Genomic DNA, 15,337 nt, shown 5'->3' on the forward strand with positions numbered 1-15,337 from the left:
GAAGTGTTGTGCAAACCACAGTGGGTTTCAATTCCTAAGTTTCTTTTAGTTAATGCATATATAAGCAAGTCAATTAAAACACATTTGGCTTATTTCAAATAGATAATCTAATTATCAGCTTGGTTAAACCATATAAAATAAACACTTCTTGCTGTTCGGTAGCTTTGGTGTAATGGCTGCAAAAGCAGTAGCAGCTTTAATTAAGAGCCTCTGAAGTGGCAGACCAGTGTCAGTTGAGTAGTGCTCCAGCACATCCCTGACTACAGGGAGGATTGAACTGCTCCTGGGTTGATGTTAATATGAAAACTGACCCTTTGGTGCCCATAGAGAGTCTCTGCCTATATATTAAATACCATAGCATGCAAGCAGTGGTCTTCTCTTGCTGTTTCCAGTGCTCAGATGCAGACTTTGTCAAATCTAATCCAGTATCACTCAATTAGGCTGACTTTTTTTTAACGTTTGTAGGTCAGTATCACCTCCCTGTATCCTTTCTTAACACGACACCTACAGCTGCTTGTGTGAACACGGGCTCCTTCAGACTGCAAAACTGCTTAATTCCTCCTGTGCCTGGCATGAGCCTGTGCTGCAGGTTGCTTGTTGGAGTTGAAAGGCCAGAGTATGGAGACACCATAACCCTTCTGCTCAAAGTGGAACAGGAAAACCAGTAGTGGGGTTTAATTTGCTGGATAACCTGGGAAGCTAACGCATGGCTGAAGGAGCTCTCGTGACGGCACTGTTTCCTCTTGCAATACTTGCTAGCTACATATGTAGAGGTTGGTGAGCAGTCAGGTGCTACTCACGGTCGGGAAGCGTGGGATGCTCATGGTGTGACTGTGGATGAGTAGCCAGCCTCTGCTGCTGATGTTTTGGGCGAAGGCAGATGGCAGTCATCTCCCTTTCTTCCAGGTTGGATGTTTCCTCCCTGTCTTTCCACGGAGACCTCTTGCAATGTATCGTGTGGAGAGAGCCGTCCCCCTGCCACAAGGCTGGCACACCTCACATGGTCACAGCCAAAGCACCCGCTATCATGTTCTGCCCAGATGTGCTGCAGCTGCCTACTCTGCCAGCAGCTTCCTTAGGGTGCTGGTTTGCCTGTCTATATGCCTTTGGCAAGGCTGTTCTGTTCTAGCCATAGACACTTATCTCTGGTTTATACACCAGTAATTTGTGTTGGTTTTGAACAGTGACTTGCACGGTGTCTAGATGGAAAGTCAGAAATCATCTACAGATGACTAACACTTCTTTCCTCCCAAAAATGTATTTTTAGGGCCTCTCTACTGAGTGGGATGGTTTGGTTGTTTAATGTCCAAAGCATTTATAAAAGGTAAATAGGGAAGGATGACAGCAGCGGGCAGCCAGGTTCTAACCTGCATCAGGATTTGTATGTGTTTAATTTATTAATGCTGGCAGATCTCTGCTTAGCAGGCCGAGTTTGCTTTTCTCACGAGTAGGTGAACTTTCTGTTTTTCTTGTGTCTGATTGTTTCGGAAAACAAGAGGGAAGCAGCCGGCCTGTGTCAACATGCAGGCAGTCAGATACCCAGGGTTTGTTTCTGCTGCGTGCCCTGGACCAGCGTTCAGAGCAGCTTTCATAGATTCGATGAGAATTCCTAATGTGTTGGAAACAGCATCGTGTAACAGGGGCCACGTTTGGATGGGGAGCTGGGTGAAGCAGCTTTCTGGCTGTACCCTGATTTTCCCAGCTGCTGTGGCATTCGCTGTCACCGCCTCGCTTCTAATTACTATCGTGTTCTGTGGCTTAATATTAAACCCCATCTCATTGCATCCTGTCTCTTAATTGGCTTAACTGGCCATCACCCAAAAAGACTCTACTGTGTATAGAAACAAGCTTCCCCAAATATTTCCTAATTGGCAGTTGGTGCTTTGTGAGGAGATGGATCCCTCTCAGCAATATTAATAGATGTTTTCTTCTGTTCATTCCCAGGATTGGACATTGATCCTATGACGCATGCCCGGAAGAAACAACTTTTCCTTCTGAAACATCCAGCTGGTTCTGCTGGCCAGGCTTCATCACCAACAGGCAGCAGGAGGATGGACAAGACCGAGGCAGAGTGTGGTGACCAGAGGGACGGAGATGCCACCGAGGCTCCGAACTGTCTGAGCGGGTTTGTAGGGACGAACAAAAGCAAGAATTTGCATGAAGTGCGAAAGACATACCCGCTGCGGAGACGTCTGCACCCCTCAGTGAACAAAAAGACCTGCAAAGTGCTCCTCACCAGGCTGGAGGATGTGGCTGAATCTCTGTCAAAACAGACACAGAGCTGTAAAAAAAAGGACCTTCAAAGCTGGATGGAGGGTTTGGGAGCTGCTTTGCTCTCCGAGCAAAAACCTGCAGGAGCAGGGAAGAGTGAGTCACCTGGGGAAAAGTGCCCTGGAACTTCTTCAGGGACAGAGCAAGACCTTGATGCTGCTCCTTCAGAGCCCAGGAAACGCAGGCTGGCCTCGCTGAACGCAGAGGCAGTGAACAATCTGCTCTTTGAACGGGATGATGGCTTGTTATCTGGCAGGCGTATTCGAAGAGACTCCGTTAAAGCTGGTGGAGACTGTACCGTTAAGAGCTTGCATTGCAAAGCTGGTGACAACTGGCCTGTGGTGGAAAAAACAGCAGTGAAAACAGGCAAAGGAAAAAACCGGCATGAGCCCAGTCAGAAATGCAATAGCTGTGACCATTCACTGGATGAGGTCTTTGATGATGGGACAAAGAGGGAGGATGGTGCCATCTATCATCCCACCCCAAAGAGACTGGCCAGCCTGAATGCTGTGGCCTTTCTGAAGCTGACCCATGAGAAAGACCAACCCCTGAAGCAGAGGAGTAAATCGGATGGAGAGGGCAAGTCTGAGAACCACTGTTCGAAATCCACGCTCAAGTGGGCCAAAACCAGTAGGAAGAACTGTGTCAAATCCAAGAAGGAAGTGGCTAGCTTAAAAACAGAAGGTCAGCATGGCTGGCAAGGACTTACTCTAGGTGCTTTTGGGAAGGTAGAGCAGTGGGACTCATCACGGCTCTACGGGACGGCAGAACCCATTCCTTACGAGTCACTGTCTGGCTCCTACGCTAGCACAGAAGGTTTCTGCCGCAGACTGCCTTTGCTTATGGGTGGGCAAGCTTCCATGAAGCCGGAGTATGGAAGACCTGGAGAGAAATCCCCGACGCCCAAACAGGAATTCCATCAGCCTTCCTTTCCTGTGCAGCAGTTCCCTCCCTTGCCCGTGCCCGGAAATCACACGGATTGTGGATGTCTTTACGAGTCCTCGGATCTGACACCATTGAACAGGTTTTACGTTTATTATGGCCAAAGCGGGTACAATGGCTACTCTCACTGCTCTGTTTACCCCAAGGACGAGCTTTCCCAATCTGCTACCTGTGAGGGGCTCTTGGTATCGCCCGGTTCCTTGCCATCAGGTGCTCGTTTCCCACCGCTCCACTGGTGTGACTCCCCATACTGTTGTGGAGAAGGAACAACGATCAACACTTACAGTGTCTGTAGCGTCATGCGTGTGCCGGAGGGCAGGATTACCAGCATGCACGCAGGACGGAACAGCTTCCCCTACAAAATGCCTTTTGCAGCAGGTAAGGTGTGAAGTGCGAGCAAATCTTGTTCAGTGTTCCTAGGAGAAGAGAGACAGTTCGGCACCGTGGCTAAAGAAGGTGTCTCCTTGCCAGGAGGCAGGCTCCCTCTGCACACGGTGCAGCTTGGCTTTGGCAGCCCAACTGCGGCTCAGAGAATCCGCATTTCACCTCCCCTTCCACTGGTTTTAGCCCTGAGGGTTTTTCCCCACTGAAAGCTCTTAATGGTGTAGACAGCATGGAATTGGTGAAAGGATTTGGGCAGTGAGTAGGTGACTTAGGACTTGTCATGCTGGAGCTAACCACTTAGCTTTGATCTGTGTAAAGCGAGCAGGTTTTAGTTCCTACATGCTCTGCGAGGCTTCTTGCTGTCCTGCCACACCTCGCTGAGCGGAGGGTCTCGAGCACACTGGGCTGAGTTCCTCTTCCGTTCCCAAAAGCTCACTCTCGGGACTGAAGCATCCTTGCAGAGCGGAGTGGTGTGAAGAAGTGGGCATTACCTTGGTTGCGGGGCTCTCACGCCTGCAAGGCGTATGGGGGGGTGCAGTCTTTTCAGGTTTCAGAGTGGATCAGGGCCGGGGGGGGGGCTCTAGTGGTTCAGATCGAGTTCGGACAGATGCTTGAATTTCACTGTGGTGATAGAAGTGCTGGGTACGCCATCAGTTTGGTGAGCGGTGATCCCATCTTTCCCCTGAATGTCTGGAAACGAGAACACACGGTGGTGTAAGAGGTGATGTTGATGTTTGCCTGGTGCTCTCCCGTCCCGCCTGTGTTACAGGCTTTGTCCTTCAGTGTGTTTTATCTCAGGGCTTCGCCTTTGCTGTTGAAACGTACTGTCTGAAACATTTAAAACTGGATCATTGTGGGGAGGTTATCAGACACCGGGACCCTGTACCGGGACCCAGTGTACCCTTCAGAGCGCCACACTGCTAACCAGTGCTGCACTCTGAAGGGCACAGTCTGGAGACCCAGCCGCAGATGTAGGGAGGGTACATGTCTGGCTGCCAGTCGGCTGCATGCTCAAGTCAAAAGGAGCCACGGCTTAGCCACTTTGAGCAGCTTTCCAGGTAAGTGGCTGAAGTTTTAGTTCAGCGCTGGGTTTGAGTGAGGCTTTGCCTTGCCTTGTAGGAAGCTGCTGAAACTTAGAGCGTTCGGTTGAAGTGTAACTGCCATTTTCCCTAATTATCCATGCTGTTGTGGTGCTGCTTCCTATGGTAGCAGCCAGACAGCCTTCGCGGGTGGCTTCTGTGCTCTTTAAAGTTATACGTTTGCAAGACGACTTGCTTGGCAATGTGTTCTTGTCTGGCAGCTCTCTGTGGAGTGCCCTGAGGTCACAGCAGTCTGGTGTGTTCCTGAAACTCTGTGTGCCAGTGCCTCTGGCTTGGTGCAGCCAGAAGGATGCCAGGTGTGCAAATGGTATTTTTCAGAGTTCAGCTCTCCCTGCAAACTCAGTGGCTTCTTGCAACACTGGCAGGGACAGGAATGGTTCTGGGGACGTGGATTTTACTGGCTGTGTGTCACCCCACTGCTCAGGTCCTTCTCGGGACAGGGTTGTAAGTGGCAAAAGCGTTTCTTGTTCTCGCACATCTTGGATGCGTAGTGCTCTGGGTTAAAGCTGACTGTCAGTGTGAATGCTTCACCGACTCCCATCTCCTTCCTGTGAGTTGCTTTGATTTAAAAGCCTACAACACTGGAATAATTTAGACTTTGTTTTGCAGACTGAAGCACGCAAGGAGACTATAAACAGGGACTCGGGCTTAGGACTTGATTTCTATATAAGTGTGCACCTCTGAAATCGCATCATCCCCAGAGGGGGTTATTTTACTGAATTAAAGGAGCTTCAGCTGGAAGCAGCAGGCTCCCATCTGAGAGCACGGGTACGAGGGGATCCAGCTGGATGTGTCATTTGCCTTGTGTTTTATCTGCGGTTCTTGGTGTGTTGGGGGATGCTGGTGTGGAAATACAGGTGTGTGCTTGGTGCGACTCGAGGGAGCGGGCTGTGATGTCGGGCAGAGGTGTGATCTGCCCTGTGTAAAGGAGAGGCATCGCTGTCCCTGTCCCACGGATGGCTTGCAGCATGTGGCGGGGTGGGAGCAGATGGGCTATGAGAGATGCTGTAGCACCTGCAGACTGGAGCTTGTGCACCCAAGGGGGGAGTCCCGGGTGTGCCAGCAAGGCCAGGTCTGTGCTGCTGTTCTGAAATTTAGTAGATGCTTTTGTGAGCTTCCTTCTGCTTTACTCCAAGCTTGAAAACTGTTGTTGTAAGCAAAATATTCCTGAGGCAGTGCACCACTCTATGGGTCCTGTGTGTGCCAAGGCCAGGCAGGGTCCCTGAACTCAGATCCTGCTGTCTCGGCTCACTGGGGGAGTTGCTGCGGTTTGCTGCTCAGCAAAGCCCACGATGGTCTGTAGCAGCCCTCGTGCTGGCGGTTCAGCAGCAGCTTCGTCTCTTCTCTCTTGGGGACGGTTAAGTAGGAGAGAGGAGGCAGTGATTTCCTGGTACTGTGAGGGGATCTCAGCAGTTATGCAGCTGGAGCTGGGTGACTTCAGATGTTTTCTCTCTTTCAGAGTATTTCTTTGCAGCACTGCAGCCCCACAGATCTGCTGGGGCATGCAGCAGCCTGGAGGCATCTCCCAGACGTTGCCTGAAGCTGTCATCCCAAAAAGCCTACTTTCTGACTTACGGAATAGGGGTGCACTGTGTGTGTGCATATATATGTGGCATTGCCACGTCTCCAGGGAGGGGATTATCCCACTCTGCACTGCACGGGTGCAGCCTCACCTTGAGTCCTGGGGGCAGTTTTGGGCACCACAGGACAAGAGGGTACACACAATTCTTACAGAGTGTCCGGAGCAGGGCAGCGAGGATGGGGAAGAGTCTGGAGGGGAAGGCTTACAAGGAGAGGCTGAAGGCCTTGGGTTTGTTCAGCCTGGAGAAGAAGAGGCTGAGGAGAGATCTCACAGTGGGCTGTGGCTTCCTGATGAGGGGAGTAAAGGGGCAGGCACCAATCTTCTCTCCTTGTGACCAGCGATAGACCCCAAGGGAACAGCATGAAGCTGTGCCAGGGGAGGTTTAGGCTGAGTGTCAGGAAGAGGTTCTGTGCTGAGAGGGGGGTCAGGCAATGGCACAGGCTCCCCAGGGAAGGGGTCACAGCCCTGAGCGGGGCTGAGGGCAAGAAGTGTCTGGACGATGCCCTCAGTGCCAGCTCTGACTGGGCTGGGCTGTGTGGAGCCGGGGGTTGGACTCCATGATCCTTACAGGTCCCTCCCGGCTCAGGAGAGTCTGTGATTCTCTGGGAGTTTGCTTCCTGCTGTCGATACATCATTCAAATCCCACTTGCCTTTGTCAGGAGTGTTGGCCAGGGCTGAAGGGCTTGGTCTGTGACTCCAGAGCAGTGTGAGATGTTCTGGGATGCTGTAGGGCCGCAGCGTTGACCGGTTTACTAACCCGTTGTGGTTAATGCAGCTGCTCTAGGGACATGGTTTTGCTGGAGGCAGTGCCGTGCAGCACCTTGCATGCTGTTGTTCCGCGTAGCTGCCTATTTCTGGAGTTAATTTGGAGAATCTTCTCAGTTTTTCCTGATTAGTAGAATTTGGCTTTCTGAAAGAAGCTGACTGCTTCTGCTAGCATGGTTTAATCCTTCCCATCATTTTGATAAGCCTTTTATTTCCTTTATCCATATTGATGGGCTGGAGCTGCTTTGGACACTGGCCAGCTCTTATGTGTATTAATGGCTGGCATTACTTCAGGGGATTTTGGATGGGTTCGTTGCGGTGCAGTGCCATCAGCTGCGAGTATCGGAGCATCACAGGCTTACAGATATCTTTCCTGTTAGAACTGAGTGACAGAGCTAAACGAGATTACAATGTGAGGGGTCTTTACTGCTCTAATGCAGTAAAGGGAATTTGGGGAGAAAGTGGTGGTAGTTTGGGGTGGTCTTGATGGTGTAGCAGTCTAATATTTCAAACAAGGTACATGCTTCTCTTCTCTCCTTCTGTTAGAAGGCTGCAAGTCTCTGGACCAGCTGAACCTCACAATCCCTGTGGCAGGGCACCCGGCGTCACCTGCCCACCCGCTCTCAGGATGTCCTGTACCCAGTGTGCCACCGGCTGCAGAACCTGTTCCTCACCTGCAGACCCCCAACTCTGACCCTCAGACCATGGCCCGCGAATGTCCGCAGAGCTCAAAGCCTCCCAGCGGCTCCAAGTCTGGTCTCCGAAATACTACGGGTTGCCTCCACGCCTCCGACAGCAAAGCAGCAGGAGGGCATTCCCATCCAAAGCAGCAGCGCATTAGCAGGCGGAGAGCTACCAATGGCTGGATCCCCGTTGGCACAGCCTGCGAGAAGGCTGTCTACGTTGTGGTAGGTGTCTGTGGAGTGAGGGTGTTCATGCGGGTATGGCTAGACCCCTTTGAGCATCTTCAGGGGTCTGAGATATGACAGCTTGAGAGCATTTAGGGTTTTGGTGACGCTGGAGGTGGTCACTAGATGCCATCTAGGACCTCCTGGACAAGATGGTAGTGACTTTTGGCTGGGCTTTTGAGGCTGAGCTGCTGTTGGCTTTGTTTTGTCTCGTGCACCTTCACGTTACCTTGCACAGGTAAGGAAAACCTGCTGCTCCTGTGCAAGCATCAGCTGGAACACAGCGATGACGAATGCTTCTGGCTTTGGAATTTGCAAGGGTGGCACCTGCTGCACCCAGGAGTCAGTCCTACAGAGAGATCGTCCTCTTGCTGAGTTAGGGCAAACCTGTTGGAGAAAATGAGGGAGGTTGAGCCCTGTTGTTAAGGAGTGGCTGTCTGAAAGTGGCTCTTGTAAGGTGGTTCTTTTCACTGACAGGTCTGTAGCCCAGCTGGGATCTCACAGCGAGCACAGAGGACTGAGGCAGTATCCTGGCTCCCACATGGAATCTTCCTAGCAGCCAGTATCCCCCTTCTTACCAAGCGGCAAGGCAGTCCTTCAAGGATTGCTCATCTGTACTTTCCCATTTGTTGTGTTCAGGGGCAGAGGCTGGCTCCTGCAAGATGGGAGATTTCCTGCCAGGAAACTTAATTAACTGCACTAAAGTCCACTTCAGTTGAGAGAAAAGGCAATATCCTTCACGTTATTAAAACATAAGAGCTGTGGACTTTGAAGTCTGGACCCACGTGCTGTCTGGGAAGGTGGGACAAGGCGTTGGACTGCGTGCAGTAAATGTCAGCAGCAAGGGGAGTGGTGGTCCCAGTGGACTCAGCCACGCTGCCGCTTGCTGCAGTGGTGCAGCCTCGAGCTGCTGAGAATGTCATCCAGGACAGGTTTTGTAGCTCCAGCTCTTGGGGCTGTGTCCAGATACCAAGAGCTGTGCGAGGATGATGCCCAGGAAAGCAGGAGATGAGCCTCTTGCATCCACTGCTCAGGCTTTGACACTTTGAAAGGAGCAGCGTGCCGTTAATCTCCTTAAGTCCCGGCGTGTAATGCTTCCGACTTTGCCTGGGTGATCTGGCAGGAGGTTAAGCCCATCCTGCTCAGGCACTCTGAAACGAGTTTTCAGAGCAAAAGTAAACCACAATAACCCCTCCACTCATAGTCAAAAAAAGTGATCATTTTACAGTTAAAGGGTGCGAAGGAAGCAGAAGGCTTTATGCCATGGCTTCCCTACCCTATTCATCTGAAATACTCCATGGTTCAATTGTTTCCTTACAATGTTTTGTGCTGGAGAAACACGTAACATTCAAACCGTGCCATGTTTTTTGGACACAAAGGAGCTGCATGCCTACGGGTAGGCTGACAAAGGGTGACTTTTTGGAAGGTGTGGGGTTTATGAAGTTCAGGATCTAAGAAGAATTTCTTTTTTAATTGGAAATAAGGGTATTAATTTCAGAAACACACACTTTTTGTGAGATTTGCTATCCAGCTGGTAAGCTGGTTCTTACTGCCAGCACTGCACAGAGTAGTTGTGTCTTCCTCTGTTTGAAAACGATGGCTGCATGTGACCTGTGAGTGCTTAGAGATGCTGTTCCTTAGTGAACTTCCTTTATCTGTGAATGCCCTCCCCGTAGAAAAGTAACTTGTTTGACCTGATCTTTGCAGTTAGAAACAAACGTGGGGGGGATTAGAGATGCCACGAGTGCTGTTAGGCTGTATGGCTTCTCTTGGAAGAAGAGAAACACTGTGCTCTAAGTAGATTTAGGCAAGTTTTTAGACCACAGCGGGACTAGAGTTGTCTTGGGTTGGGGTAGCCAAAGCTAACCCCTTGCCTGCACACTCAGGTTGCTTTGTTTTTTATGTGTTTTAACAGAATGAACCAGAGCCAGCTGTGCGCAAGAGCTATCAGGCTGTGGAGAGAGATGGGGAGATTATCCGGGTACGAGATACTGTCCTCTTGAAATCGGGACCCCGGAAGAAATCTATGCCCTACGTTGCAAAGATATCGGCGCTATGGGAAGACCCCAAAACAGGTACTGTGCCAAAAGAGTGTGTCTGGCCTCTGCACTTGACAGATGAGGGTGAGCTGGAACCGGGAAAGTGATGGATCTCAGGAGAGCTGCAGGCTTGTTAGGGTACTCCACTGCTGCCAGACTGGGTGATGAAGAGGAAGAGATTAACTCCAGGGCTTTCATTCAGATTGTTCCAGGAACTGAAATGCTCTTTAATCACTAGCCTGGGACTGGTAATCAGAATCTTCCTGGTCGTGAACACAGATAATATCTGCCAAGTGCCTGTCTTAGCAACGATCGCCTTTATAATTTCACTGCAACAGACATCTTAGCATCCGAGTAAACAGCAGCTCCTCTATCCAACATCTGGGTTTGGGAGGCCATGTCGAGCACGGGCTTGTGCGTGGAAGCTTTTGATGGGACCCTTTGCTTTGTGGGTACCTGAGCACTGCCCAGAGAGGATGGGGAGTCTCCTTTTCTGGGGACATCCCAAACATATGATCCTGAACGCCATCCTGTGCATCCTGCTCAAGGCAACCTTGCATTAGCAGGGGCTTGAACTGGGCGATATCCCCAGAGGTTCATCTAACCCCTGTCCTTCTGGGAATCCGTGACCCAAGTGGAATAGCGTGATTTTATGTTAAAGGTCCCATGTCTGACCAGTGATACCTGAGCTGAGGGAGCTGTGCCAGACATTCTGAAGTATGGGCCTTGCTTAAAAGAAAAAAAAAAAAAAAAAAGTGAGCATCATGCGGTGATGCCCATCTTGGCCATGTCATCCTGAGACAGCACTTCTGCCCATAACCATGGAGTTAATGCTTAGCACAAGCATCTCCCCAGCTTGCTGACTGAATGGCAGCTTCCCACAGACAGAAACAGTTGATGTTTGTCTTTTATTTTGTGCCTACCTGACCCCTTTGTGCTGCTGTGACACAAGTAGAGGGATGTGAAGGTGTAACAGGATAGCAGTGTGACTGACTCAGCACAGCTTCTTGCCGTGACAAAAGGACACATCGTTCAGCATGAAATATTGATGGCAGCACAGCTGTCTCTACGTGAGCGCTGTGGGAATGGAAGGGCTGAGGCAGGAGGGGGGAGCTGGATGGTAGTGGGAAAATGCTGCAAGAAAACTTGACATGTTTTAATCAACCTTCTTGCAGGGGAGCTGATGATGAGCCTCCTGTGGTATTACAGACCCGAGCACACTCAGGGAGGCCGCAATCCCAGTATGCACCAGGTGAGCCATCTGAACGTGGGGCGGGGGGGTCCTGGCACGTCTGCGTTCCTGTGGGAGGAGGGGATTAGCCCGACAAGTTCCCCGCGCGCCTGGATGGCCTCAAACTCTGGAGCTGAGCTTCTGGTTTGAGTCACACAGAGCTGTCTCTTGGCTGTGGTGCAGCTGGTGCCAGATGTGTTGAGAGCCAGTGTCTGATCCTTGGGGCTTTCTCCCCATTTATTGCCACGTGTGGAAACTCTGGGCTAGAACAGAACAGAACAGAAGTTGCCGTTCTTTTACATGGCCTCCTCTGTTAAGTTTTAACGTTCCTCCCTTTAACCTGAGAAAATACCACATGTAAAGCGACAGGAGAGCTTCAGTGGTGCCTTGGGGTAATGGTGGGGGTCTTCATACTGAATCAAGCTGGGAAACCTTCCCAAAAAGGGTATTCTGCTTTGCCCAGAGACATACAGCTCCATGCAAAAGCTCCTGCTGCAGTTCTGCAGGACCTCGGAGTACCCTAAATCTCTTTATGCACTGTTTAAACTCCCCAAACTGTCTTGTGCAGGCACATGGGTGCATCATCCTTCCCCCGTATACATTCACGAGGAGGATGAAAGACTGACTGTTGGGCCCATGTAAGAAGAGTTGGTGTTTCAAGAGGAGAGCCGTGTGAATCGTTATGACTTTGTGCCTTGCTCTGCTTCCCATGGGCTTGTATTGGGTGACAGAACAATCTGGTGTCAGACTGGGAATGGAGAGCTTCCTGATGGTTTCAACAGAGCAAAATGCTTGGTTCCTTTTTCCTTCCCCCTCCATGTTTTTTAAAGCATGTTGGGGGCAGCTGTGGGGATTGTACCTGACTCATGGGGTGCAGATGAGTTTCTAACCTGTAATGTGGTGCCTTACAGTTCCTGGCCTGTGAAGGAGGTGGGGCGGTCTCTGGTTGCAGGTTGGCAGAGAGTGTGCACCAGCATCCTGTCCAGGAGGAACCAAGCCAGTTTTTTTGCACACCTGCTTAATTACACCAGCCCTCAAACTGGGAGAGTGCTGTTTGGGCTGAGCGCTGGGCTGCGCTTGCCAAAGGTGACTCAGGTAGTTCTGATGAAAGGAGCAGACCAAAACCCCAAGGTGCAGAAGCAAGGTGCAATGTTTGCAGTTTCTCTGATGGAGCGTGTCCCCCAGTGGTCTGTCCTTCCAGCTTCCTTCCTCAGGGCTGTGAGCAGAGACACAGCCTGTAAGTAACGCTTCTGGACTTGTGCAGAGCATCTTTATTCCCAGCGATCATCTCTGCTGATATAACCACACCTGAAATTCTTTAAAATGGCTCTGCCTGGGTTGCCCCATAGCTTACTGATTCTGCTGCTGCAGAGCCAAGGTTCCTAAATTACCCTGGGAAAAAAGGCTGTTGCTACTTCTCGTGCTGAATCAGCCTTTGTCATGGGATTGGGCTGGGGAAAGGGATGGAAAAGAAGGGATTCCTTTACTTTTTGATACAAAGATGGATTGGAAAGACTGGTCGCCTGTCGAGGGGTCATAGTAAAGACAGCAGAGTGCTGTTCAACCTCTGTGTCAGTTCTTAGCCACACAAATGAACTGGAAGGGATCCAGCACAAGAAAGGGAAAATGAATGAAGGACATCCCTGGGAGCTGGGAGGAATGTGTGGGTGGGGAGCGCCCTGACCTCCTGCCTGCAGGATCATCGCTCACTGGCTTTTCTGGATATGGTCTGAAGGCTCCTTCCACATGGAGTCTGTGCACAGAGTCAGATTTTGGATAAGCTGGAGCAAAGGCATCACTTGCAGGTCTTTCTCTCTTCTGGAGCCTCTGTGGTACCTCCCCAGTGGACTTGGCCTTCCCTCCTGCTTACCTGTCTCCTCGTCATTCCCAGGCATTGCAATAGCACTTTCAAAATGCTGCTTTTCCTCCAGGGCAGCATTAGGAAATCTCTTCTCCTCAGATACTTCTCAGCATTGGCGAAAAGCTCACTGCCCCCCACCTCCTCAGGAGGGAAGAGTAGGCTGGGGGGGCAGCTGGTAGCGCTCCTCAGCTGAAGCGCCACTGGCATTGTCAGTGGGGATTTGGACACTTGGGCTCCCACGTGTGTGGGGCAGCATTCAGTGATGGTTAGGGCTCCTGTGAGGCTTTGCTCACCTGTTGCTGGATAAAATCCTGGCACACGCTGTAAGTAGGCCTCAAAACACCAGGAAAGTGTCTGGATCATGTGAAATATATCAATTCAGTATCTGTTTGAGCATGCTTGGAGAGGTTGCCCTTCTTTAAGGTGATGGGTGAAGGCATGGAGCTGGCCTTACCTCCCTGGGCTCCTGTGAGCTGGGTGACCTCTTCTTTCTTCCTTCTCTTGCAGAATGAGATCTTCGCATCCCGGCATCAGGACGAAAACAGTGTTGCCTGCATAGAGGAGAAATGCTATGTGCTGACCTTTGCAGAGTACTGCAGGTAGGTGGTGCTCTTAACTCGCTGCTATTGCCCAGACCTGCCTCTGTCTCCAGCTCTTGTCACTCTTCCCAGTGCCAACCGTCTCACCCAGCAGAGCTGTCACAGCCCTACGAACTCTGTCACGGGGAGCTGAAAACAAAGGCGGCAGGAAATCCTCGTGTGTGTCCCTGTGGTACCCAGGTGCCGTAGCGAGCCAGAAGGCATGCAGCCTATTTTCTGTCAGTGCTGCTGCTCGCAGATCTGGGTGTTGGGGCAGCAGCATCGCTCAGAGCAGCAACCAGAACTCTTCCTGTGAAGCTCTTGCTGTTAGAATTGAAGCTCTGTCAGGAGAAACTTCGAAATGTCTGTATTCAAGACCGCCATCCTTGGTGGGATGGATGCGCAGGGCAGGATGAGGTTCTATGGAGACACAAGTCCATGATGCCACGTGGTGCTTTTAAACTGCTGCACCTTTGCTGAGTGCATCCCATTGGCGCTGCAGCCTTACAGCCACGGGGATGTTTAAGCCCCAGTGTGCTGCTCCTACTCCTGCTCCCACCTTAGGGCTCTGCTCTTCAAATTTCTAAACCCAAACTGGTTTACAAATTCTTTATAAGTTGAATATCACTCTTTCTTTTGAAAATGCTTTTAAAAAAAACAAACATACCCCCACACCTCCCCACCAACTGACCAAAAATCCCTGAGCTTCAGTTCCACACAGCTCGCTTCCTTTCTAACAGCCCTATCTCTGGAGTAGCTATTGGCAGGAATTTGTGCTGTTGTGGGTAGATTCTGTCTTTGAGAGAGAATCCCTGAAGGCATCCCAGATTCTTCCTTTACCTAAACAACAGCCTGATGTGTGAGCTTTTTCTGGGGCTAATTGACAAAAAGGAGGTAAAAGCAAGGTGAATTAATCACAGTCATCTCTTGTACTGTTCATTATTTGTCAGTATAAAAGAGATTCCATCTTGCTGTGTTCTGTGGTTCAGGGTGGGATCAAAAGCAACAGCTGCTGCAAGGAGCAAGCTTAACGTCCCTCTGCGCTCCTCCCCTTGCCCTTCGCCCCTTGTCCTCTGGCAGCCACGGCTGTGGCTTCCAGCAGGACAGACAGACAGAGACAGCAGCAGCTGAAAGGAGTTCCTGCTAACTCCTGTAATGTAATTGCTTTGCAGATTTTGTGCCTTGGCAAAGCGTCGAGTCGAAGGGATTCCAGGCAGGAAAACCATGATGGTTCCTCCTTCAGAAGAGTACTCCACACCCCTGCACCGCAAGGTGCCTGAGGACACTGACCCCGAGCTGGTTTTCCTCTGTCGGCACGTCTACGACTTCAGACACGGGCGCATCTTGAAGAACCCTCAGTAGCGGTGTTCTTCGGAGAGCCGGCGGCACGCTGACGGCCTGGGACATCTCTGCGCTCTCGACTTCACCTTGTGCTGCTTGCAGGCGAGAGCGCCCAGCGCTCTTACCCTCGGACTGAAAAGCAAGCGCGGGAGCAGATCCCTGCGCAGGAAGGCAGCGGTTGAAAGCACAGCACTTCGTTAAAAGCATAAATGAAAATATATACCTATAAAATAAATATATGTATATAGATATAGGTCCTTGCATATGTAAATCTATATCTATATATGTATCTAGAGATGCATCTATTGGGAGGGGTTTGCAGGGGATAAAAGCCA

At 50.8% G+C, this 15,337-nt stretch overlaps 1 protein-coding gene across 1 annotated transcript; it reads left to right on the forward strand.

The window, feature by feature from the left end:
• Positions 1-1,961: 1,961 nt before the first annotated feature.
• BAHD1 (bromo adjacent homology domain containing 1) lies at positions 1,962-15,127 on the forward strand (the record flags this gene model as incomplete). The annotated part of the gene is made up of 6 exons (XM_084263634.1): positions 1,962-3,591; positions 7,591-7,952; positions 9,868-10,027; positions 11,167-11,243; positions 13,591-13,682; positions 14,834-15,127. 6 exons carry the CDS (start codon positions 1,962-1,964, stop codon positions 15,021-15,023), a joined length of 2,511 nt encoding a protein of 836 aa, XP_084119760.1. The 3' UTR covers positions 15,024-15,127.
• Positions 15,128-15,337: the final 210 nt, after the last annotated feature.

This window comes from Gallinula chloropus (genome assembly GCF_964237585.1).
Source record: "Gallinula chloropus genome assembly, chromosome: 4".
Lineage (NCBI taxonomy): Eukaryota > Metazoa > Chordata > Aves > Gruiformes > Rallidae > Gallinula > Gallinula chloropus.